Below are 24,717 nucleotides of genomic sequence, written 5' to 3'. Positions count from 1 at the left end.
ACGATCATCTCCACTGTTTTGAGCGTGTTCAGCTCCAGGTTGTTAAGACTGCACCAGACAGCCAGCTGCTCAACCTCTTGTCTGTAAGCAGACTCGTCACCGTCCTGGATGAGACCGATGAGTGTGGTGTCGTCTGCAAACTTCAGGAGCTTGACAAAGGGGTCTTTTGAGGTGCAGTCGTTGGTGTACAGCGAGAAGAGCAGGGGGGAGAGAACACATCCCTGAGGGGCACCAGTGTTGGTGGAGCAGCTGTTGGACATGAATTTCCCCAGTCTCACTAGCTGTTGCCTATCTGTCAGAAAGCTGGTGATCCACTGACAGATAGAACTAGGAACAGAGAGCTGGGTCAGTTTGGTCTGGAGGACTGTTGGGATGATGGTGTTGAAAGCCGAACTGGGTCCACAAACAGGATCCTCACATAAGTCCCTGTTTTGTCCAGATGTTGCATGATGAAGTGCAATCCCATGCTGATGAATCATCCACAGACCTGTTTGCTCGGTAAGCAACTGCAGGGGGTCCAGTAAGGGTCCAGTGATGTCCTTCAGATAAGCCAGAACCAGTTTTTCAAACGACTTCATGACGACAGATGTTAGAGCCACAGGTCTGTAGTCGTTAAGTCCTGTAATCTTGGGTTTCTTTGGAATGGGGATGATGGTGGAGCGTTTGAAGCAGGAAGGCACTTCACACAACTCCAGAGATCTGTTGAAGATCTGTGAAAAGATGGGGGCCAGCTGGTCAGCACAGGTTTTCAAACAGGCTGGTGTAACGCCATCTGGGCCTGGTGCTTTTCTTCTTTTGTTCTTCCTGAAGACCTGGCGCACATCATCTTCACAGATTTGAAGAGCAGGAGGTGTGGAGAGGGGGATTGCAGGAGGTGTTAACGGTTGTGTAGAGAGATGGTCAGAATGGGTGTTGGGGGTTTCAAATCTACAATAAAACTCATTCAGGTCAAAGATGTCTTTGTATATGCACAAAACAACACAAATTCTAGGGCTTTGTAATACAGGGCACAAACATCTTGATGAAAAGGGCATTTAACTGACTTTGGCCTAAAGTGAGACTGACCCACTCAAATTTCTTGATTTTCTCTTTCCCGTCTTTTTCATGTTTAATAGTTCCCTGCCCACCAACTAACGTCCAGAGCACTATGAACTGTAGTACCAACTCCGCCACTCTGTCCTGGACTGCCAGTCCTAACGCAGTGTCCTACAGAGGCAGGGCTTCAGGCAGAGACGGCCACAATGTGACGTGTGATGTCAGGACTCCAGGGTGCCAGTTAAACGGCCTGCACTGTGGACAGGAGTATGTGTTTGTCGTAACTGCTTCTGACGGAAGCTGTGAAAGTCCAGACAGTGTCGAGAACAGACATGAGACAGGTATCACATTAATAATGATAATAATAATGTTTAAACTTTCTTCATCTATCACCATCACTGTTAAAAACCCAGAACATTACATAGAGTGTCTTTTTTTCTCCCAATGTGCTTTTTTCCAGCACCGTGTGCGCCTCAGAGTGTGTCCAGATTCATGGACTGTGCCTCTAACAGCCTGAACGTAAGCTGGGCTCTCGGTCTCACAGCTCTAAACTACACCGTCCTCGCCAGGACTACAGGTGGCGCTGTGCTCAGCTGTACCACAACGAGCTCCGGTTGTATCATCACTGATCTGCAGTGCAGTAAGAACTACACTGCTGTGGTCACAGCAAACAACGGAGAGTGTCAAGGGCCAGAGAGCGTGACCAGTCCTGTCCAAACAGGTGAGATTTCTGGAGCACATATCCGATAACAACATGACAGAAGAATTTAAAACCCAAAAATCAAAACAAAAAATTACAAATGAGAAACACTTTCTGTCTCTCCTCTGGCAGTGCCGTGTATCCCAACGTCAGTCCATGCCAATGTGGAGTGTTTGAGTAACACAGTGAGCGCATCATGGGGTCCGGTAGCTGGAGCTGTGTCCTACACTGGTGTTCTGACTGGCCCGGGCCAATACAATGAATTCTGCCTGACCTCTGGCCTCGCCTGCTCCTTTAAGGGTCTGACCTGTGCGCAAACCTACACGCTAAATGTCATCTCTCACGACAGCCGTTGCAACAGCCCAGTCAGCCCAAACGTCTCTGTCACAACAGGTAGGAAACAGCAATCCATTTCACCTTAACATGAGCACATTGCTAAGCTAATGATTAGAGGTCAACCGATATATCGGCAAGGCATTGGCCGATATTTGGCATTTTTCAAATATTGGCATCGGCTGAAAATGTGTTCGTGGCGGAGTACAGCACTCAAATTCTACATCTTTATTGTTTGCTGTCGCTGTTTAATAGTTCTGTCTAATATGGATAGCAGTAGTGATGGGCAAATGAAGCCTCACAAAAACAGCGCCATCTGGTGGTTAGTAAAAACATAAAGCAGCCAAAAGCCTGTGAAAGAAGCAGCCACCGGTTGTGGCTAGAAGCTAACAATAAATCTAATTTTCTACCTATCAGATTGTGTTTTATTAATTTCTACATCTACACCTACCCCAACCCTAAACCTACCCCTTACAATAATGCAAAAACAGTAATTATTGAATCTGTATACCATCTAGCCTCAACCGCAGCCACCACACAATCCATAGATCAATTCATGTTAAATGCACAAATAAAAGCCTGGAGTGTTTGTGTGTGTTTTTTTTAATTTCACTCTCTGGCCACTTTTCTTCACATAGAAATCCTGTCCATAAAACAAAATGCATTGACATTGTGCAAATGTTTGTCTCTGTCTAAACAGAGGCATTAGCTGCTGTTCATTTTAATAAAAACCTTCATCGCACCAAATTTTCACGCTAAGTATTTGTTTGGTGTGAGCAGATCTTTAATAATTAATAAACAAAAAACAAACAAACAAAAACAAGACATAATATTAAATTTAAATTTGCTAGTTTGATATCAGCATGTTGCTAAGCTAACAATGCAATAGTTAATAAGTATAAAAATACACTGAGCATTCACACATTTTAATCATATTGAACTATTTGAACTAATACTTTTTAGTATTTAATGAATTACATCAGCTATATTTTCCCCTGAACTCATCATTTTCTGGGATTGTCTTCTCAGACAATGATGTGTGCAATTTCACCAAACAGTGCTTAGAAGAGTGCACAATGTCTCTGTAGGCCTCTCACTGGGCTCTGCATTAACCTTTGACCTTTTCCAGCTCCCTGTGACCCTGAGAGTGTGACTGCAGTGCTCAAGTGTGACTCTCGTACGGTAAATGTGTCGTGGCATGCTGCCGCTGGTGCCAGCACATACACAGTCCTGGCACACACACAGGATCAGAGCATTCCTCCCTCTTCCTGTAAGACCTCAGCCACTTCCTGTGACCTCACGCAAATCCACTGCGGGGAGTTTTTTAATGTCACAGTGCTTGCTGATGACGGAACCTGCAACAGCTCAGCACGGGCCAGCACTACACTGGAGTCGGGTATGAAGGGAATTTGTTTAACTTCAGGTTTTATTGGTTTAGTGTAGCCTAATCTGACTTAATTTCCTCTTCCTGTGTAATATCTCAGCACCATGTCCTCCGACAATGAGGTCTCCTTCACTGAACTGCAGCACTAATGCAGCCCTGGTGTCCTGGGTGAAGGACCCAGATGCTGTGAGTGTCCGTGTCAATGCCGCCTCTGTCCTGGGACACACTGTCACCTGCAGCTCTTCTGCAAACAACTGTTCCCTGGATGCCTTGCAATGTGGTCAGACGTATACTGTGTATGCTGTGGCCCAGGGCCCTCAGTGTGAGAGTGCACCTAGTGCTCCATTCAATATAACCACAGGTAGGTATACCACATATTCATAATTCAGCATCAGATGAGTTAGAAATAATCTGTTTCAGATCACTGTACATATTTCTTAATATTTATGCTTTGAATAAGATAATTGGTAAGATTTTTTAAACAAACTCTGCATGAACAGTAAGTGGTCAAAAAAAATTAATTGATTAAAACACCTTTAAATTCTGCATCATTAGCCTATAGTTTTCTTCTAAAGATTTTTTTTTCTTTTCAAAAAAGGTTATCAAAATATACAGATATAGCTGATGGTAGTGCTAATTTTCAATCAAGATTTAACACTTAAATGCAAATAAATGTGGTGTCCCGTGACAGGGTTACTCAGGTTCTCAATAATGTTAAAAAGGTAACTTTAGACTTAATAATTTTTTTTCACTGTATGAGTATTTTTATGGACCCATAAACTGCTAATTGAATTTTACATATTATATTTTGCAATACAAAATAGGTTCTTTCCTTTTTTGGGGGGCTGTGTATAGATTTTTTTATATTGCTTATTTTTAATAACATAAGGCTACCTACAACATAACATGCTTATTATGGTGTATGGAGTGCAAATTGATGTGGAAAAACAAAAAAAACAAAACCTAATTTAAAACAGTTTAACATAAGGCTACCTACAACATAACAAAACATGAAAAAAAGGGGGGTTTTATGTGTGTATATATATATATATAAACATATATATGTGTGTATATATATATATATATATATATATATATATATATATATTATATATATATATATATATATATAAATATATTCTAAATAATATCGGTTACACTTTATTTTAAGGTGCCATTGTTCCTGTGTATTTACACAAAAACTGTATATACTGTACTGAGTAACATTATCAACAACAGTATACTATAGGGTTAGTTACTTGTAATTATGCATAATTTACCATTAACATTATGTGATATTTAAAATGTTTTAGTGGCTCAATAGTTGACACAGTATAATATTTATATATACTATATGCTATATTTTTCATTAAAAGGTACACTGTGTAACTTTTTGTTCAAAAATTAATGATCGGAATTAATCTGCCAAAAAGTCTTTATTCTGAATCACTATGGTACGCCAATAATGACAAAAACTGTATATACTGTACAGGGTTCCTCTAAAGAATAATTCCATCAAAAATTTAATCTATAACTAATATATAATTCAATACAGGGTTCTTCCATCCAAAAGTTACACTGTACCTTTAATGTATAATTCATTGACAATTCAATTTATAGTCAACTGTCTACTTCATTACTGACAGACAGATAAATCAACCAAGCTAAAACAAACATTCAGAGCTGAATAAAAGTTCTGTTCTTTTGCTGTTTGCCAGCCCCCTGCACCCCTGCTGAAGTGAGCGCTAACTACGGCTGCGGCACCAGCACAGAGCTGAGCTGGACTGACAGTCTGGGCCGAGAGAGCTTCTATGTGCTTGCACAGACAAACGGTCACTCGGGCTCCTGCAGCACAGTCCAGACCCACTGTTCCATCAATTCACTGAGATGTGGAAGTCTTTATAATGTCTCTGTGGAATCAATCTCTGGACACTGCAACAGCAGCCAAGCAGCTCACACGCAGCTGCAGACAGGTGATCACTCATAAACACACCCCCCCATGCAGCATGCACTGCACAAAAATTTGCTAATCTTTCTCTGAATATTTACTACACCTTAATGAAGACATATCATATGTAATTAATTTTTAATTACCATTTTCCACAGTCTTTATGATTCTTACAATTTAAACAGGCCTGATTTCTATGTAAATTCCCCTACTACATATGAAATTAGTTTGAATAAATAAGAATTTTTAGAGAAAATACTGTCAATAATGATACTTCCTGTCCTCTCAGCCCCTTGTGCCCCAAAGAATGTGACTGTAAGACTACAGTGTTTGAACAACACCGCTGTTGTGTCCTGGGAGGGAAGTCCTGGTGCTGTGGGCTATAACGTCACTGCTGTGGGCCATGATGGGGATATCAAGTACAGAACCGTCACTGGCACCAGTTGTCAACTACCCAGCATGCACTGTGGTCAGACCTATGATGTTGTAATCACACCCTTCTCTCAGACGTGCACTGGCTTCCCAACCGCTCCCTACACTTTCAATGCAGGTGTGTATTGGCAGCTTCCTCAAATGGGGTACAAATTGCTGTATTATTGCTTTTGCAATAAACAATAAAGGGACAAACACCGCATATTTTGAAGTGAAAAGTAAAACTATCATGTAAAATAAAATTAACATAAGCTGAATTTTAACATAAATGAACATCTCGACTGTGAGATGCAACTATGTCCAACAATAAAACATCCACATTTTTTAAATTGAAGAAAAAATTGTTTTGTAATATTTTTTTTAATTATGAGAAATACAACCTAGTAATCATATGATTATCACAAAAATACAACATTGGATATCGTTGTGATATCAAGCAATGTGAAATAATTTGGAGTTGTTCGCTGAATGACAGAACACTTGTTTTTGTTTTTGGGTGTACTATAAGAATTTCAAGCTTAGTTTTTGTACCCTATCTTTGAAAAGTTACTGTTACGAAAGACATTCTAGGGGTCTTGCTGCATCATTTTAGTATAGCTTCTATGCTTTTGGTACTAAGAAAACCATTTTCTTCCCTTACCGTCCCTTCAGGTTCTTGTCCTGCCAGTGATGTTCAAGTTTCTCTACAATGCAATGGTAATGTGGGACTTGTCCACTGGACTGCCGCTAAGAATGCTGAAAGTTACATTGCCATGGCAACAGGTAGGGATGGCCACACCCACACTTGCACCTCCAGTGGCACCAACTGCACCTTCAGTGATCTGCACTGTGGTGAGGACTACACTGTTACAGTGGCCACGGTGGAACGTGGCTGCCAAAGTCGACCCAGCACACCTGTCAATCTAAAATCAGGTCAGGGAACACAACACAAAGTATTATAAGAATTGTCTTATCTGTGGCATTACACACAAATGAAGCTGTTTAATCAGTTTAAAAGTTAGGACCTTTGATTTTGACCCAATTCCTCACTCATCTAGCTATCTGCCCACCCTCGAATCTGGCTGGTTACACCAACTGTGCTACGGATGACATCAGCATTACATGGGACCCCACCCCAGAGTCCGGAGTCACTTACTTCCTGTTCGTCCATCAGGTGTATGGGCTGAACTCCACCTTCAGCACAATGCAAACATCATACATTATGACAGGGTTGCACTGTGGAATGAGTTTCATCGTACAAGCAGCTGCTCAGGACAGCACCTGCACCAGTCCATACGGAAGCCCAACACAGATCTACACAGGTACAAACACCAAACATTTTCAGTTATCTTCACAACAGCTACAAACAGCATTAGTCTGCTTATAGTGTCAAATATGTAAGGAAAAATGTACAGTAATCCAGATATTATGGCAAAATAATCCCAGACATGATGATCAGGTTCTTAAAGAGGTTTATTTTATGCAGATTGTACATTATCCTGTTTTTTTTACAAGGGTACAAACCAAATAGGTGTAACAACAACAACTATTGTTAAAGCAAAGCTGGCTCACTCACATTACTATAATTGTATTGCAACATGCAATACGGCGGTGTCTTGCTTACTAAATAAAAGAGCCAATCACCAAATTGGTAAAGTCATTGCATTACGATAGCTACCATTTGAAGCTCTGGTTCTCATTGAAACAGTTTCTTGAGAGCACACTTAGGACTGCACATGCACACTGGCTGGTACAACCTTAAATATATGCTTTTTTAAATGCTATTTGGAGGTGTTGAGGCGCAGTTGATGTGCTTTTTTGAATTTCATCTGTTGAAGACATGAATACTTGGAGACAAGCAATATTAACACCTCCTCCATTGTTGATCAGTTATAGTACATGCAGGCTTTGATGGTTGGTTGGTGTTGTAGTAGTCCCACCCCTCCACCACTGTGATTGGTCAGCTGGCTAAAAAGTGACAGTGATGTGCATTGCGTTTTACCCAAATTTGAACATTCTTCAGCTCTTGGTGCAGAAAAAAAAGTGTGAGATAAATGCCCAGCTCCTCATCAAGCTCCTGCCGTTTTAAAAAACGATGCGCACCCATTGAAGGCAATTGAAAAAAAATATGCAACCCTTAGAAAAAACGCTTTGGTGGACACAGAAAACTCCAGCTCTTACTGAAAAAGAATAACTTCCAGTGTCCTTACAAGTTGCTGAGTGAGAAAAGGGCTTTATAACTCCTAACTAAATCTACAGAAATCAAAGAAAATGAATGGAATATTAAATACTGTCACATAATAAAAGTCACTAAAAATGTGTTGATATGAGTCTCATCCATTGATCCACAGCTCCCTGTCCACCCAGCAGCCTGACAGCTGCTGCTAGCTGTGGCACAAACAGGGTCACCATCAGCTGGCTGAATGGCACAGGGGCGCACTCCTATACTGCCAATGTTGTGGGAAACAATGGACAAACTGTCTCCTGCACATCCAACACCACCTCCTGTTCTGTGAAGGTTGAGTGTGGACTCACATATACAGCCACTGTGGTTTCCACAGTTGGCCTCTGCAACAGCACCACTAACAACAGCATCCATTTTGACTCGGGTAATTTAAAACACTGATCTACTTAACTAATCAAACTGCAATTACTTTTAAGCATTTTTTTGTGCAAACCTGACAAAATTGGTACAACATTTTACTCTTCATAAAATGTCTAACCTCCACATGGTTCACAGCCGATTGCCTGCCTAGTAATGTGATGGCGCAGTTAGACTGCAATTCTGACATGCTAGCTGTACAGTGGGACGCCAGTGCAAACAACCCTGACTCCTACACAGCCCTGGCTATCGGTACGGATGGCACTCAACTCTCCTGCAGCACAAGCTCTACTTCCTGTACCATTCAGAACTTAAGATGTGGCCAGACTTATAGCATTGCTGTGATCACATCCAACATTAACTGCGGAGTCATTGAGGGTTCAGACTACCAAATCGAGACAGGTAAACTGACTAGATTCTAAATTCGAAACCAACCCCAACCCCTTAAAATGTATTAATTTAGCCGACTATCATCTGTATCCCATCAGCCCCCTGTCAACCACAGAGCCCAACTGTTCAACTGGAGTGCAGCACTAACATTGCTACGGTAATATGGGACAATAATGGAGCAGATCAGTTTGACGTGGTGACTGCGCTCAACTTTACCGGTGGTGCGATGGTGTGTAATAGCACAAATAGGTCTTGCACATTTGCACAGCTAGACTGTGGTGAGTCGTACTTACTCAGTGTGGTTGGATTCAATGGAAACTGCACCAGTGAACCCAGTGAGAGCTTCAATCTCAATACAGGTGAGACAAATCTACACACAGGTGAAGGATACTTTAGCCTCAGACTAATAGAGCTGGTAAAGACAGATACTGATATAGCCGATTGCTATATTAATACAGCAGTTTTAAGAATTGTCCTACAAACAAATGTGATTAAATAAAGAAATATTCCAGGGTATTTAAAACTTAAATGCAAACTCAGTTGGCAACAGAATATAACTTAAAAAATGCATGTGATGAACTTACCATAAAAGCCTGCAGGACTTCTATTGTTTCAAAGGTACAACCATAGCACAAGTTGTTTTTTTATGAAAGCAAATGCAGAAATGAGCACTTGTCCAATGCATGGCAAGCCATAGTCCTAGAGTTTACTTATGCCACCCACACATTAGCTCTGATTTTCCACTGAGCATTAGTTAACAGAAATCACTGAGATAATTTGCCTCAACATTGGAGTCAAATCAGTACTCATTCACATGAGTGATTATCACTTTGTTTGAATTATCAAAGATGCAACCATTGATTTATCTATAGTGTCTGAGAGACATCCATCAGGTTGTCTCCAAATCCTAATGTTTTTTTGTTTTTGTTTATAATTGGAACTAACATTGGTGACAAGCGATAGTTGTTCAGTGTGAAACGAAACTGCAATCCAAAGACTTTGAACGTAGTGTATGGGTGGCATTAGCATATATTCTTGCATTGCTCTGGTGGTAATAAACTCCAGTACTTCAGGGGGCGATAGCCCAGAGTTGCCATGTTGACAAGTTTCAATAAATTAAACTAACTTACTCAGCATAGAAGAAGGTAACTTGCATTCATGCCTATTATAGTGCCCCTTAAGCCAATGATAAAAATGCAACACACAAAGTCAGAACTTCTTTCTGTGGTAACCAACAGCACATTAAAAAGTAAGCTTCAGTTTACACAATTGGGAGGTAGAGAGTAATGTTCATTAAGGACACCATATAGCATTATTGGGTTTATACCTGGAAATCTTTTCCAAACTCTTGGTGTACACACAATAGCCACATACATTTCTTTATACGGCTTTAAACAAATATATTTTATGTCCATGTTTGTGGAACCATGGCTTTCTTAAAACACACACTACTGTCTCTTTCAGCTCCCTGTATGCCAACTTTTGTTGTGGCGACCACAAACTGCGACTCCATCACCACTGTATCCTGGGATTCTGCCCGTGGTGCCAGCAGTTACACTGTTCATGCCGTGAGCACCTCAGGGCACAACAGCACATGTACCAACACAGATACCACCTGCTCTTTCCCAGACCTGGACTGTGGACAAAACTACACTATAACAGTCACAGCTGAAGATGACAACTGTGTGAGCCTGACCAGTGCACCTATCACTGTCACAACAGGTACTGGTCACAGATACTTACAGTGGGATAAACTCATGGAGTTAGTCATATTTATATACTGGATGTGTTTAGTACGAAGACATAAGCAAACAGTTTTGCTGTGAAGTTGCATTAGTTAGTAAACAAACTTTCCTTACAAACAAACATCCAGGCCCCAGTAGGTGTCAGTATAAAGTCCAAGATAACTGAAGATGAGCCAGGGTGGCCAACTTTGGTTTTGAAGCATCCAGTAGAGTTTCACTCCAACCCTAATCAAACACCTGAACAAGCTGATCAAGGTCTAAGAGTTACTAGAAAGCTACAGGCAACCCTTAGTTTTTATCAAGGTCGAAACAAAACTCGGCAGGACTGTGGCTCTCCAGGATGGACGTTGGCCACCCCAGGACTTAACAGACATGTGTAAACAGCAAACATTGTATAGTACGTCCACAAGACCGCAAGTTCATATGAAGTGTTCCATTTGGGATAGGGCCATTCTAGTGGTGAAGAAATTTCACACAGCAGTTTTAACAAAACTACTACGTGATTGTATCCCTCTTTACTAGTTCCATGTCCACACTCTGATCTACAAGCAACACTGGACTGCAGCACTGACTCTGCTCTGATCTCATGGACACCCGGTAGGGGCAATTTGATTTATAACGCTTCTGCAGAGGGCTTTGATGTTAATCACCAAGTCAGCTGCAGTACACCCGGCTCCACCTGCAATGTCACCAACCTGCACTGTGGCAGCCGTTACCAAGTCACAGTGAGCGGAGAAGGGCTCACCTGCTCTGACACATCAGATGAATGGATTGCCCTTGAGACAGGTAACACCCTCATAAACCACTTATCTATACAATGTATTGTATTGTATAGTTCACCAGTGTGCTATGCTTTAGATAAATGGTCTTTGTAAACTATGAAATAATTTGCATCTGAAACAGCTTGTCATTCAGTGACATCACCTTGGCTTTGTGGGCTATTGGTTAATAGTTCAATAGTAATACTTAAAAGTTATTAATTCTTACTTCTTAGAAATAAAATGAGTTGCAAATTCAGGTAATTCACTTGTCCCTTGGCCTACACCCTATAGTTTCAACTAAAAAAAAAAAAAATACAATATCTGGGCTGTTTTAAACATTGATTTAGCTTGATGATATGTCTTTAATTAAATAATATTTCCTTGTGATAAAATGTCAACATTACTGATTAGCATGTTGCTTTGGTATTCTTCTGCTTCTTCAGCACCATGTCCACCTACTCAGGTGTCCATCCAGTCATCCTGTGACTCAGACACTGTGTCCGTTTCCTGGCAAACCTCTCAGGGATCTGTGTCCTACATGGCTGTTGCCGAGAGCAGTGGAGGTCACAGGGCAACTTGCAACACCAGCAGCCTCGCCTGTGATATTACACACCTGCAGTGTGGACAGACTTATCAAATTTATGTTTCTGGTGTGGATGGCGATTGTATTGGATCCAGAAGTGAAGTTCGCCTTCTTGAAACAGGTGAGAATTACAGTCAATTTTTTGATCATTCGCAGTATCTAATGCTGATAAAAACCTCTCAGACCACCTTAGAAACTGCACGGTGACACCTTTGTAAACACTCAAAGCACCCTCCCATTCTGACTATGAGTTATGTGTTCTGGGTCATGTTTAAGGGCATGGGAATGTTCCCACAATAACAGACCGGTGTGTACAACTCTTATAGGTATTTTAAAGAGTTTATGCTGCAAACTCTGCGTATTTCACATATTTTGAAAAAACTGTGTTTAGTTGATCCTAATAAGCACTCATCGTCACAGTTGTAAACTCCACGGCTTTCTTCTTCCCGGCTTTCTTCTTCTCCCGGAAATCTAGTAGAATTCGACCAATGAATTCGAGCAGATGACGGCTTCAAACTTCTTAAGTGTTTTCTAATTTTGTGTGCCATATGCATCAGACATTCAGCCAACGGCCCATGGGCGTGACGTTTGAGGCTGACACTAGCCGTGACACATAAAACTGACATTCGACCAAAAATAGGCCATTGTTGAGTGTCTGTCAACCCAGTTTTTGCAGTGTATTTGGAACCCCATTGATGGCTTCAGATGATTGAGCATGTTGAATTGGAAGTGCAGGCCTTCGGTGAGACAGATCACTGGTTGACAAATGAAGAGTACTGCCACCTGCTGGCATGGAGTTATTTCTTCTCAAGCAGGTGCAGAACATACAGTTGACTAAAGTCTCAACTTTTTGGCCTTGGTGCAATCAACATGATTCAATACCACAGTCTGCTTTAGTTAGTTCTTTTTAGATTTTTTTTTTTTTTTTTGCCTTAATTATGATTGGACAGTGAGTTGGCAGGAAGTGATGTGGCAGAGAGGGGGCTGGATTAAAAAGGGGTACGAGCCAGGACTCAAACTCAGGATCCCGAAATGGTACTTTATGTCGGTGTGCTGCACATGAGACTATCAGTGTAGACAATGCACTAGTTCTTTGCTGTCAGGTTTAGTGTATCTAGGCAATTAGGTGGGTGGTCGTGCCTCAGAACGTGCAAACTATCCTGGAGTGTCAAGCCACTGTGAGATGAATGAGAGAACTGGAGTGTCAAGCCACTGTTCTCGACATTACCTGGCAGCAGACAGGTCAAGCCCATCACTTGTGTGCCTCAGAACGTGCAAACTATCCTGGAGTGTCAAGCCACTGTTCTCGACATTACCTGGCAGCAGACAGGTCAAGCCCATCACTACCACTCCACAGTGCGGAGCAGCGATGGTCAAGTGCTGGGGTGTGACTCTAATACAACCATCTGCCAAGTTCCCAACATCCTCTGCGGACTGACTTATAGCGTGACGGTGGTCGCTTATAGTCAAACCTGCAACAGTTCCCAAAGCTCTGTGCAACATGTCACCTCAGGTACCCATATATACATATATAAAATAAAATATTTAGTATTTCAATATTTGGTTGTCTCTAACATCTCTTTTCTGCATTCTTTAGCCCCTTGCCCACCAGATGTTATCTTTGCTGTCTTGGACTGTGATTTAAACACTGTGTCAGTGTCCTGGGACTCTAGCGTAGATGGTGTCCTCTACATCGCACAAGCCTTTTACTCCAATAACAACAACGATTACTACATGTGTAATACCACAGAAACCAGTTGTGATATCACTGTGACCTGTGGCATGGATTATAATGTGTCTGTAGTGCCATTAAGGGATGGCTGCACTGGGGAGAACTCACCGGTCCAGAATGTTACGGCAGGTTTGTCACATTTAATGAAACTTTAACACATCACCAAATATCTATTTGTTTATCTGTGTTTGTCACAAAATTCACTTTTGGGATGTGTGTTTGTGTTTAAAGCTCCTTGCGTTCCCCTCATGTTGGATGTTGAAATGGATTGCCTGTCTGATTCGGCTTGGCTGACATGGGAAGAGTCAGCAGGGGCCGAGCTCTACATCGCCACAGCAACTGACAGTGATGGATTCGAGTACCAGTGTAACTCAACTGAGGGCCAGTGCACAGTTGAACAGCTACAATGTGGAAGATTCTACAACTTTATTGTGTTTGCATCTAACAGTCAATGTGACAGCCCCATGAGCAGCACGTTGCAGACCGAGACAGGCAAGAGATTGAGACTGTAAAGGATGATTTTCTGTGTTAAAACAGACTGCATAATTTCACACTTCCTGTCTCATTTTCTCTCTCAGCCCCTTGTCCACCTCAGAATGTGACCACGTCTGTGGGGTGTGACACTGGTACGTTGAGTGTGTTGTGGGACGAGAGTGTTGGCGCGTTAAGCTACACTGCCACATTGGAGCGTACAAATGGAGAGACCACCTGGTGCACGGCAAGCTCCACTTCCTGTGAGGTCACTTCCCTTCCCTGCAGCCAGATGTATGTCCTGACAGTCACTGCTGAGGGAAGGACATGCAACAGCTCTCAGAGCCTTAAGGTCATCATACGGTCAGGTAATATACTCTGATCATTCAGCCCTGTTACCGATGCTGCTTTTATATACCTTTTGATTTTATTTATTGTAACTGGCATTCATCATAATTTTGGTAACAGGGTTGCAAAAATTCTAAAATTCTTATAAAATAATAGAAAATAACATTACTCAAGGCACCTGCTTTTCTACTGTTTTATAAAACCTGTGAGTTTCCAACCCTGTCATGTATCTTGGGTGTGCTTTTCCTGTCATCACAGTGTGTTTCAACCCACAGTTCCCTGTATTCCGGAGAGTCTGGTGTCCAGTACTAGCTGCAGTGATAATGTAGTCACCATGTCATGGGTGAGCAATGAAGCTGTGAGCAGTGAGCTTTATACAGTCCAGGCCTTCAGTGCTGATGGGTTATTCTCAGACAGCTGCTCAGGGTTTGGTCAGTCATGTGATCTCACATCACTGATGTGTGGTGTGCCTTACACTGCCACAGTAATAGCACAGGACAGTGTCTGCACCAGTGCACCAAGTCAAGCTGCTTCAATCAGGACAGGTAAGTGTGATTTTATTGCGATATGCATTAGAAACACTGATGAACCACATGGTGCAGAAATATCTACTATACAGTCGTTAATCACTGCAAACCTCAAACTTTCCTGTTCCTAATCAGTCTTTCTTTCTAACAATCACGGATTTGGTTCACTGATTCACAGTCACTTCTTTCATCTTTAGTGCCCTGTGTCCCGGATCATGTGACTGCTAATGTGAGCTGCCAAGGGAACGACCTGTCTGTGTTCTGGGAGGAGAGTGCAGGAGCAGACTTTTACACGGCTGTGCTTGAGGACAGTAATGGCCAGTTCACAAGCTGTCAGAGCATGAACCCCACCACTTGTACAGTTAACAGACTTGTCTGTGGACAGACCTACCGTGTCAGTGTGACAGCATCAGACGGATACTGTGACAGCTTGCCCAGTGCCATCACTGATGTTCATTCAGGTAGAAACCAGTGGGAACATATTGACACACACAAACACCAAATTTCCCTAAACGTTTCTGTTTTAAATGTTTTTAATGCAGAATTCAGATTCTTATTGGGTTACACCTCACAGTATTGAATTGGATTCTGAATTGGAACTAGAATAAAAAAAAAATAACTGAATAGCAGTAAAAATATATTAAACACAGTCACTCAAGAAATAGTCCCAGCCGTTTTGCAATAAAACTTTTCTGTATCATATTACATTTTTTGTTTGTTTTTGAAACTACACTTCTATGGATTTCTGTACTTGCCATTTAAATTTGATTACAATTTTTGAAAGTCATTTGGAGTTTAAAATGCATTTGTAAATAAATTCTGAGTTCTGCACATTGGTACACATGCTCCAAAGTACCATGGTACATTTTTTTTTTTTTTTTGTGTGTGTGTGTTTGTGCCATTGATAGATGTAGTGATTTTTTTTTTTTTTCCAAAAAGTTAATCTGGACCCTGAATTTTTGGTACTTTTGATGTAGCATGACATTGTCTGACTGGCAGATATTTGTCTGTATTTCAGCTCCTTGTATGCCTCATAACATTCGGGCACTAATTGATTGTCAATCAAGTATGGCTGTATTGTCATGGCAGCCAGGCACTGGGGCAATGCAATACACAGCCACAGCAAAAAGTGAATCTGGCCACGTGCTCAGCTGTGGAAAGAACAAAACTAACTGTGAGCTGACAGGACTGGCCTGTGGAGAGAGCTACAACATTACTGTGTTAGCAGAAGGACAGACCTGCAACAGCACTGCAACCATGAGTGGACATCTGAATACAGGTGACTAAAACCACTGGGAACACCTCCTAGAATACAAACTAGCAATACCCTTACAAACACCCTACCACACATAACACCCTAGCAACCACCTAAAAATGCTCTCCACCCTCCATAGCCTTTACTGTAGCATCATCCTTGCATCAACCCAGTACACCATAGGAACCATATAATAGCATGTTGATTACCTCTCAGAACACCTCCCTGATTGCATAGTAATGCCCTTGCAACCACCCAAAATAGCTAGTACCACTATAATGTATCTGTAATCGATTTCTTTCTCTTTGTTATGAACTCAGGTCCTTGTGCACCTCAGAATGTTGAAGTTCAGTACAGCCTGTCTATTGGCCAGCTGTCATGGGACAGAAGTGTAGGTGCTTCTATGTACACAGCACAGGCTGCCACTGATCTGGGATCAGTGTTGTCCTGCTCCACCAGTGACACCTCCTGTGCCCTCTATAATGTGTCCTGCAGTCAGACATATGACATCTCAGTTACAGCACACAACAATGTCTGCCGAGGAACTGCTGTGTCTGCGTCAACTACTCTAAACACAGGTGCATGCAATTTGCCAGTATACCAATGATTTTAGTGCTTTCTGCACAGGCGTCCAATAACTGAGTCTGTATGATTCACCAGAACCCTGCCCGCCCCAGAACGTGCAAACCCATCTGAATTGTGCAAGTGATGTAGGGACCGTGTCTTGGGAGGAGAGTTTGGGGGCAGTGTCATACGTGGCTTTCCTGGAGGGTCGCAATGGACACAGCCTGTCCTGCTCCACAACTAGCTCCAGCTGCAGTGTGACGGGGTTGATCTGTGGAGCGGTTTACAACACTCAAGTACGCGCCATTGGAGAAATTTACAACAGTACAGACAGCGAGACAATTCTTTTCACATCAGGTTAGACATCTTAGAAACTACACCATTTAGGAACCATTTGTATTCTTTGTTTAAATAACAGAAAATTGTGCCATCTACCGAGCTGTTCATCACTGCTGTGTTTTTGTGTCCAGCCCCCTGTAAGCCAGTTTACGATTCAGTGACTGTTGACGTGAACTGTGAGAATGCCACTGCATTGTTCAGCTGGGCTTGGAGCGGTGGAGCAGCATCCTATGAACTCACGGCTATCAGTAACAATGGCTACATTTCCTCCTGTATCTCTCAAGAGAATTTCTGTAATATCAGCGAACTGGCCTGCGGACAGACTTATACGGTCAGGCTCACAGCAATCAATGATGAATGTCAAATTACCCAGGAAACAGGAGTGACCTTCCAAACACGTGAGTCGCAATATTTCTTTTGAAAAAGGGATAGACTTCCAGAGTAGCTGTAGAAAATAAAAACAGCTGATAACTGGAATATCAAATTTAACTAATTTGTCATTTGACCTCTAGGCCCCTGTGCTCCCTTGTATGTGAACGTGGACCTTCAGTGCAAGCCAAGCACAGCCATAGTAACTTGGGAACAAATGGACGATGTGCTATACTACCTTGTTAGCGCCACCCTCAGCACAGGAGAATCAGATACAATCTGTAACTCTACAACTGACAGCTGTGAAAAGAGTGGGTTGCAGTGTGGAGTGGAGTATGCCTTCACCGTCACTGCCTACAGTAGCCACTGCCATAGTGACTTCAGCAGCACTGTACACATTACAACAGGTAGATGATACTATCCTTCAAATTTCATTTTGAGAATATATATAACTCAACAGGGGTAGCCAACCCTGCTTCTGAGGCCTATTTCACAAAGTTGGTTTTAGTGGCTACCCAGGTAAGTTTGAGTTTAGTTTGAGAAGATTCCTGTTTTTCTGGGTTGAAGAAGATGGCTTGATCTTCAGCAGTGTGCATCACCATGGTAGATTTCGCTACAAGTTTAACCTGCTCTGGAGCAGGTTTTACTTTGGTGCACCCACCCCAGACTGTGAGTCTGCTGAACTTGTCCTAAACTGGGTTTGATTTCTTTGGTTTTATTAATTTGAAGCTTAAATCTGAAACTCAAGAGCTTGTTCAATCAAGTTGGTTAACAGGCCACTGGAGCGTTACTATCCTACAATGTTCAGATCCAACCCTAAGCAAACCTACCTATTGAGATAATTAAGGTTTTCAGGATTACTTGAAAAAACAAGCAGGTGTGTTGAAACTGAAGTTTTCAAGAAGGTAACCCTCCAGGAACAAGGCTGTCTCTCTCTGATACAGAACAATCCAACGTCTCTGATTGATGATTCATCTCACACTACAGCCTAGCATACTAAAAAACAGAAAATTGTCAAGTTTATCTTTTTACAAGCATGCAACCAAAAGTGCCAGATTGTAGACTCCACATTGTCCCGCACACCAGATGATAAATTTCAAACTTGCTTGAAAAAAAAAAAGATTAAGGTGCAGTGTGTAATATTTAGGATAATCTATTGACAGAAATCTTTCATTAACCAGTAGTTCTTCAGTAGAACACAAACAAAGATTTTTAACTCAAACCGCTGCAGTCTATCATTCATATAATGGCAGTCAGTGGGCTCCATGGCTTTGAGAGTAAAAAAAAACGTACACAGACAAAACCAAGTTAAACCCTGTGGCTCGTGATGATACATTGAGGTCTTAAGACAAAAAATTCTCTCTCTGCAAAAAAAACAACTGTATTTATATATTTTTTTACCTCTGATCCACTGCAATGTCCAGCTTTACCGACCGCACAAAAAACATCCAGTGACTCACGACATACATAAAAAAATAAGTAGATAGCATAAGCCTCATTAGTGACTGTTTCTATGGGCCGCGGTCAGGGCATTTGACCATTACGGTGGATCAGAGGGAAAAAAATATATAAATACGGTTCAGTTACTTGCACAGACCGATGGTTTCATGTCTTAAGGCCTCAATGTATCGTCACGAGCCGCAGGGTTTAATTAGGTTTTGTTTGTGTATGTTATTTTTACTCTTAAAGCCGTGGAGCCCATTGACTGCCATTATATGACTGACAGACTGCAACGGTTTGAATTAAAAATCTTTGTTTGTATTCTACTGAAAAAACAAAGTCCTCTACATCTTGGATGCCCTGGGGGTAAGAAGATAAACATCAACTTTTCATTTTTGGGTGAACTGTCCCTTTAAGTAAATATAATTCCGTAATTTACATTTGTAAAGAAACCTCATTGCTTGACTAGCTACTCATTGCTGTCTCAGTCGACGACAACTTTGTCCTGTGTCGGTAGCTTCTCTATGTGCAATTCACAACCTCACTGCTAGCTGTTGCTAAAATTTACACTGCACCTTTAAAAGGGGACATAACACACACAGTTTCTGCCAAAGTCATGTTAATCTTGAACACATATAATAACATCACACCCTAATATCCCCTAAAAATCCTTAATTTTAATCAGACTTGTGTCAGAAGTCTGACAGATAAAAGACAGATACAGTGTCAGACAGATAAAAGACAGCTACAGCTTTACGCTTCTCTCTGAAAACAGTCGAGATCTTGGAGGCATGGTTGTGGGTGGAGCTAAGGAGTCAAGATTACATGATGCATTTGAGTAGCGATCATCTGCAAGCTGTGACATCGACATAAATAAAACAGGAACAAAAACTACTGACTTGATTTTTTAAATTTGTTTATAAAAGATTTGTCACCAAAATGTCGAGAACAAACAAACAAACTGCAAACAAGAAACAAACTGCATCCACTCTTCCCTTAATGCTATGTTCTTTGGGAAGCTGAAGAAGGTTATCTTTCCCCTCACAACCAAAAACACACTTATTTGGTGACATTGTTGATTTCGTGGTCTAAAAACAAAACAAGAAATTATTTTCAAGTAAGTCCTGTGCAGCACTGCAGATGACTTCCGTATCCTGATTGAAGTGCGTTCGCTCTGGTTGATGTGTGCATGCACTCTTCTGGGAAAAGTGCCCATACAAGGATTTCCACCCTTCATGACGTCATACAGGGCCATACTTGTAAAAAACTTTCAGAGACTTATATGAACTCTGAAGGACTGTATTTGGCACAGAAACTCAGTCATATGTCCAACTCGTTGTTTCAAACTTTGGCCATGTTTAGCATGGGAATCCAACTCTTTAACAGTGTAAATAAGTCAGAATGCATGAAACCGCATTAGACCACTCCTTTAATGTCCACTAGGCTTTTACATCACAATGAAATCTCTGCCGTATCTGTTTCTTCAGAACCTTGTCAGCCAACTCAACCGACAGTTTCAGGATCATGTGATAACAACACGGTTGTCTTAAACTGGAGTCACAGCAAAGGTGCACTAAGTTATAAAGTGCACATAACAAGCAACCTAGGATACGACGACTCCTTCCAGACATCTGAATCTACACTAACAGTGGAGCTTCTTTGTGGACAGACCTACACCTTCACAACACTGGGGGAAAATGGTGTCTGTGACGGCATACCAAGCACACCCGCACATTTTACCACTGGTAAGACCCAGCACTCATAAAGGCTGTAGTGAAACTCCAAACTCACAAATGACTAAATTGCTAAAGAAAAGACTTTCTGACATTTATACCACATTTGTATCAATCACTGCTTTTTTCTATAGCCCCATGTGTGCCATACCACATTGAGACCTATGCAGAGTGTGAAAATAACCTTGGAGCTGTCAGCTGGGCAAGCAGTGATGGCACAGATATTTACACTGCCATTGCCATAGGACAGGATAACCACACGCATGTCTGCATAACAAATACAACTTACTGTATCTGGGAGGAACTGCACTGTGGAGAAATTTACTTTGTCCAAGTCATTGCCAATGCCCAAATCTGTAGCAGTGGGCCCAGTGATGGCACAGTCATCCACATGGGTGAGTGTCTAAGAAAAAATAAGGAAAAATTATACGTAGAAGACAACAATAACTGAAACTACTTTGCCGTTCTATAGCTGTAAAGTGACTATATGCTTAAAAAAATGTTTTTGGTAATCTAACGAGATTGTCTGTATTTTGTACAGCGCCATGTATCCCTCAAAACCTGGTATCCTCTTTCGACTGTGACATGAGAGTGGGTTCCCTCATTTGGGAAGCAAGTGAAAATGCTGAGATGTACCTGGTGTCTGCAGAATCTACCAGCGGTCACCGGGTGGAACTCTCAACCAATACCACAAGTGCACAATTCTCTGAGTTCGAGTGTGGTCAGTCGTACTATCTGACTGTGCAAGTTGTGGGAAATGTATGTCGGAGCCAACCCAGTAATGCTTCAGTACTGCAGACAGGTTAGAACCCTCTCGCACACACCCAAAGATATGGTGTCAAAAGAAGTACATACCCTTTTTTTGCTTTTGAAAGGACAGCACAGGCTTGGCACAACGCTGTTCCACTTGTTGACTACAGATTATGCCACTCTGTCTTCCTGCAGAGCCCTGTACTCCCACATCTGTCTTTGGCTTTACGGACTGCATCTCCAACATCGCTACTGTATCTTGGGAGCCAGCTGAAGGTGCAGAATACTACACAGCGACAGTGCAGGGCCCAAATGGGCCTTTGGGAACATGCATGTCCTGGTTATCGAGCTGTGGCATGCCCAAACTGTCCTGTGGTGAAACATACAATGTTAGCGTGATTGCCTCCAGTCGCCAATGTAACTCCACACCCAGTGCGCTGAGTGCTCTTAACTCAGGTAATGCAAGCAAACAAACTACAACATAAATATAAGACACAAATACACAAGTATCATACACTAAAGCACTTAAGCCACATAAATATTCTGGATCATTTGTTGAAAAAAATTTCCGTAACTGTTCTGGCATTGGGTGATTTTGTTCATGCACACACAGATCCTTCCTGTGTCTTCCTGGTACTAAACTGGATAATTTTGCTATGGTTTGATCCCAGGATCAAATATTCCATAGTTTTCCATTCCTTCTTAGTTGCATTCACAAAGAAGGTTCTCCAGGAATTTTCAGCCATCAAATCCCACTAAGAATATAGCTTAATTAGCCTTAGAGTAGATAATCTGAGTAAAGTCTGGACTCTAATCGGCCTTAGGGATTATGCTCTATTTCCAGTTATTCCCAACCACATTACTAGAGTCCCCAACATTGCACATTTTGCATCTATCTTTTGTCTGACACACCCATTTCAGTCTTTGGACTCTCTACTAATGTACTGGTGAGTTGAATCAGGGTCCATATTCACTAAACATCTTAAGGCTAAAAGTAGATCATAACTCCCCAATTTAGGAGAATATCTTAAAAATAATGGCCATGTCGGTCCTAAATTTAGGACTCCTAAATTTTTTGCTCTAAGAGTTTTTTAAAAAGTGTTTTAGCACTAAAACTAGCTCCTAAATCTAAAAAAGTTAGGAGTAGTGAAGAGAGGACTTCTAAGTCACTAAGACCAAGCCACAAACTATCTTAAAATGGCTGTTGCCGGCAATCTGCCTCGGGATGTAAACATTTTAAAAACATTTGATGATAATGAGCTTTTAAAAAAGTATCGCCTTTGGTTTCGGAGGTTATCCCAACTCCAAATTTTCCTTTGATTATAATCTTGTATTCATTAACCAGTTTGGGCAAGAAATAACAGCTGTTGCTTGCATCCAGTTTGGTTTTCTTTTACATTTGCATGTCATACTATCAGCCATGATTATTCTACTCTGTTAATTAAAAGGCTGTTTATATGCATATTCACTAATTGTTTATGAGAAGCACACATGTAAGAGGCTGACAGTTAGCTGAACATATACTTGTTTAATTAGTGACACTTAGCCTGCATTTTAAAATCTTTATTTGAATATGGCAACATAAAATTGCACTCTACAATATTTCTATGCATAAATCTCTGACAGAGACCCCTCCTCTCCCCTATCAGCCAATCACTGTGTGCATAGTTAATAAGCACTCTGACATCATCCAGCAGCGAGGTCAACCCCACCCTTACTCTTAGTTTAAGACCTCTCTCTATTCCTTAGTAGAGATTTGTCTCAGCAGCTTTATGAATAGGTTTTAATAGAAAACTCTTAACTATTCAGGAGAACTCTTAGTAGTAAAATAAAATGTTTCGTGAATACGGGCCCAGGTGTGCTCAATTGAAAACACACAAAATGTGCACTGTTGAGGGTACTCCAGGAACATAGTTAGGAACCACTGCTCTACTCAACTAAAACTGCATAGCACACAGACAAATTCAAGGAAGCTGACTCTTTCTCTCTCTCTCTTTCGCAGTGCCCTGTGTTCCTACAGGTGTGTCTGTGGTGCTGGACTGTGCCACTGCTGAGGCACATGTGTCTTGGAATGCAAGCATGGGGGCGTTGAACTATGTTGCTTACGCCTGGAGCAGAACATTCAATTTCATGTCCTGTGAGAGCTCTGGGCCTGTTACACATTGTACTCTTAATGATCTCATCTGTGGAGATAATTACACTGTTCAAGTGATTGCTGTTGGGGATGAATGCTCCAGTTTGCCCAGTCAGGCAGAACACTTCCGCACAGGTATAGTTATGTTTTCCTAGTTTTTCTGTTGTTGTTCTAGATGCAAGAAATCTGTTCTGTCTTTTGATTTTTATATATCATTTACATTGTTTGTCTTATATGGTTGTACTTTGCATAACATTATCATTATATGTTTCCTGTAGTTCCCTGTGCCCCGGAGGTTACTGCTACACTTGACTGCTACACTGACTCTGTGCTGCTGCAGTGGACTCCCACTGATGGGTCTATTTCCTACACTGCTAATGCCGAGACACCAAAGGGGCTTGTCTCCACCTGCTCCAGCAACTCCACTAACTGTGAACTGAGGGGACTAGCCTGTGGACAAACATACAATGTTACTATGATATCATATGATGGACATTGTCACAGCATGCCTGGCACAGCCCTGGCAGTGGCATCGGGTAAGAAGGAGAAAATTCATTAAGGGGTCATCGGATGCCCATTTTCAACAAGCTGATATGGTTCTTTAGGGTCTTAAAGGGGTCATATGATGCGATTTCAAGTTTTCATTTCTCTTTGGAGTGTTAAAAGCTGTTCTTGTATAGATAAGATCCCTAAAGTTGCAAAGACTAAAGTCTCAAACCCAAAGAGATATTCTTTATAAAAGTTAAGACTCGTCCACGCCCCTGAAACGCCTCGTTTAAACACGCCCCCACGTCTACGTCACTGTGTGGGAAGATTTGCATAACACAGCCCAAATGTTCACGCAAAGAAAGAAGGTGTAAATTTGATTCTTGCTGTAGTATTGTTGCTGCCTAATGTTGTGGAGATGCTCTGTGTTTCATTGTGAAAGAGAACCTACTTTGTTTGGCCTTCCAAAAGAGGGCACAACTAGAAATCAGTGGTTAAGTTGTATTTATAGCACTGTTCCAGAACAGTTCAAACCAAATATTCAGATGTGTGCAACACATTTTATGGAAGACGAAGACTGTTTCCTGGGAGAGTAGCCTACTATGCCAATGTTCTGACAAATAATGCTGACTCACAGTCTGTAAGTACGTTTTCATATTTAAAGGATTTGCCACTGA

General features: G+C 41.6%; 1 protein-coding gene across 1 annotated transcript in view; it reads left to right on the top strand.

Annotated features, from left to right (window-relative positions):
- Nucleotides 1-24,717, top strand: part of LOC109064319 (serine-rich adhesin for platelets) — a 49,769-nt gene that overhangs the window by 14,246 nt on the left and 10,806 nt on the right. The window contains exons 13-45 of the mRNA XM_042751351.1: nt 1,116-1,376; nt 1,496-1,756; nt 1,868-2,128; nt 3,198-3,464; nt 3,553-3,813; nt 5,171-5,425; nt 5,690-5,950; nt 6,484-6,744; nt 6,870-7,133; nt 8,163-8,420; nt 8,552-8,815; nt 8,902-9,162; nt 10,268-10,525; nt 11,071-11,334; nt 11,753-12,013; nt 12,169-12,199; nt 13,131-13,405; nt 13,490-13,753; nt 13,856-14,116; nt 14,203-14,463; nt 14,719-14,988; nt 15,168-15,431; nt 15,989-16,249; nt 16,546-16,803; nt 16,886-17,146; nt 17,260-17,526; nt 17,641-17,904; nt 20,425-20,682; nt 20,805-21,065; nt 21,212-21,472; nt 21,616-21,876; nt 23,423-23,689; nt 23,833-24,090. Coding sequence (XP_042607285.1) covers nt 1,116-1,376; nt 1,496-1,756; nt 1,868-2,128; nt 3,198-3,464; nt 3,553-3,813; nt 5,171-5,425; nt 5,690-5,950; nt 6,484-6,744; nt 6,870-7,133; nt 8,163-8,420; nt 8,552-8,815; nt 8,902-9,162; nt 10,268-10,525; nt 11,071-11,334; nt 11,753-12,013; nt 12,169-12,199; nt 13,131-13,405; nt 13,490-13,753; nt 13,856-14,116; nt 14,203-14,463; nt 14,719-14,988; nt 15,168-15,431; nt 15,989-16,249; nt 16,546-16,803; nt 16,886-17,146; nt 17,260-17,526; nt 17,641-17,904; nt 20,425-20,682; nt 20,805-21,065; nt 21,212-21,472; nt 21,616-21,876; nt 23,423-23,689; nt 23,833-24,090 — 8,421 coding nt within the window. The remainder of the gene's footprint in view (nt 1-1,115; nt 1,377-1,495; nt 1,757-1,867; nt 2,129-3,197; nt 3,465-3,552; nt 3,814-5,170; nt 5,426-5,689; nt 5,951-6,483; nt 6,745-6,869; nt 7,134-8,162; nt 8,421-8,551; nt 8,816-8,901; nt 9,163-10,267; nt 10,526-11,070; nt 11,335-11,752; nt 12,014-12,168; nt 12,200-13,130; nt 13,406-13,489; nt 13,754-13,855; nt 14,117-14,202; nt 14,464-14,718; nt 14,989-15,167; nt 15,432-15,988; nt 16,250-16,545; nt 16,804-16,885; nt 17,147-17,259; nt 17,527-17,640; nt 17,905-20,424; nt 20,683-20,804; nt 21,066-21,211; nt 21,473-21,615; nt 21,877-23,422; nt 23,690-23,832; nt 24,091-24,717) is intronic.

The sequence above is a fragment of the Cyprinus carpio genome, chromosome B23 (assembly GCF_018340385.1).
Source record: "Cyprinus carpio isolate SPL01 chromosome B23, ASM1834038v1, whole genome shotgun sequence".
Lineage (NCBI taxonomy): Eukaryota > Metazoa > Chordata > Actinopteri > Cypriniformes > Cyprinidae > Cyprinus > Cyprinus carpio.
Note: the sequence above shows the minus strand (reverse complement) of the source record. Positions and strands in the feature narration are given on the sequence as shown.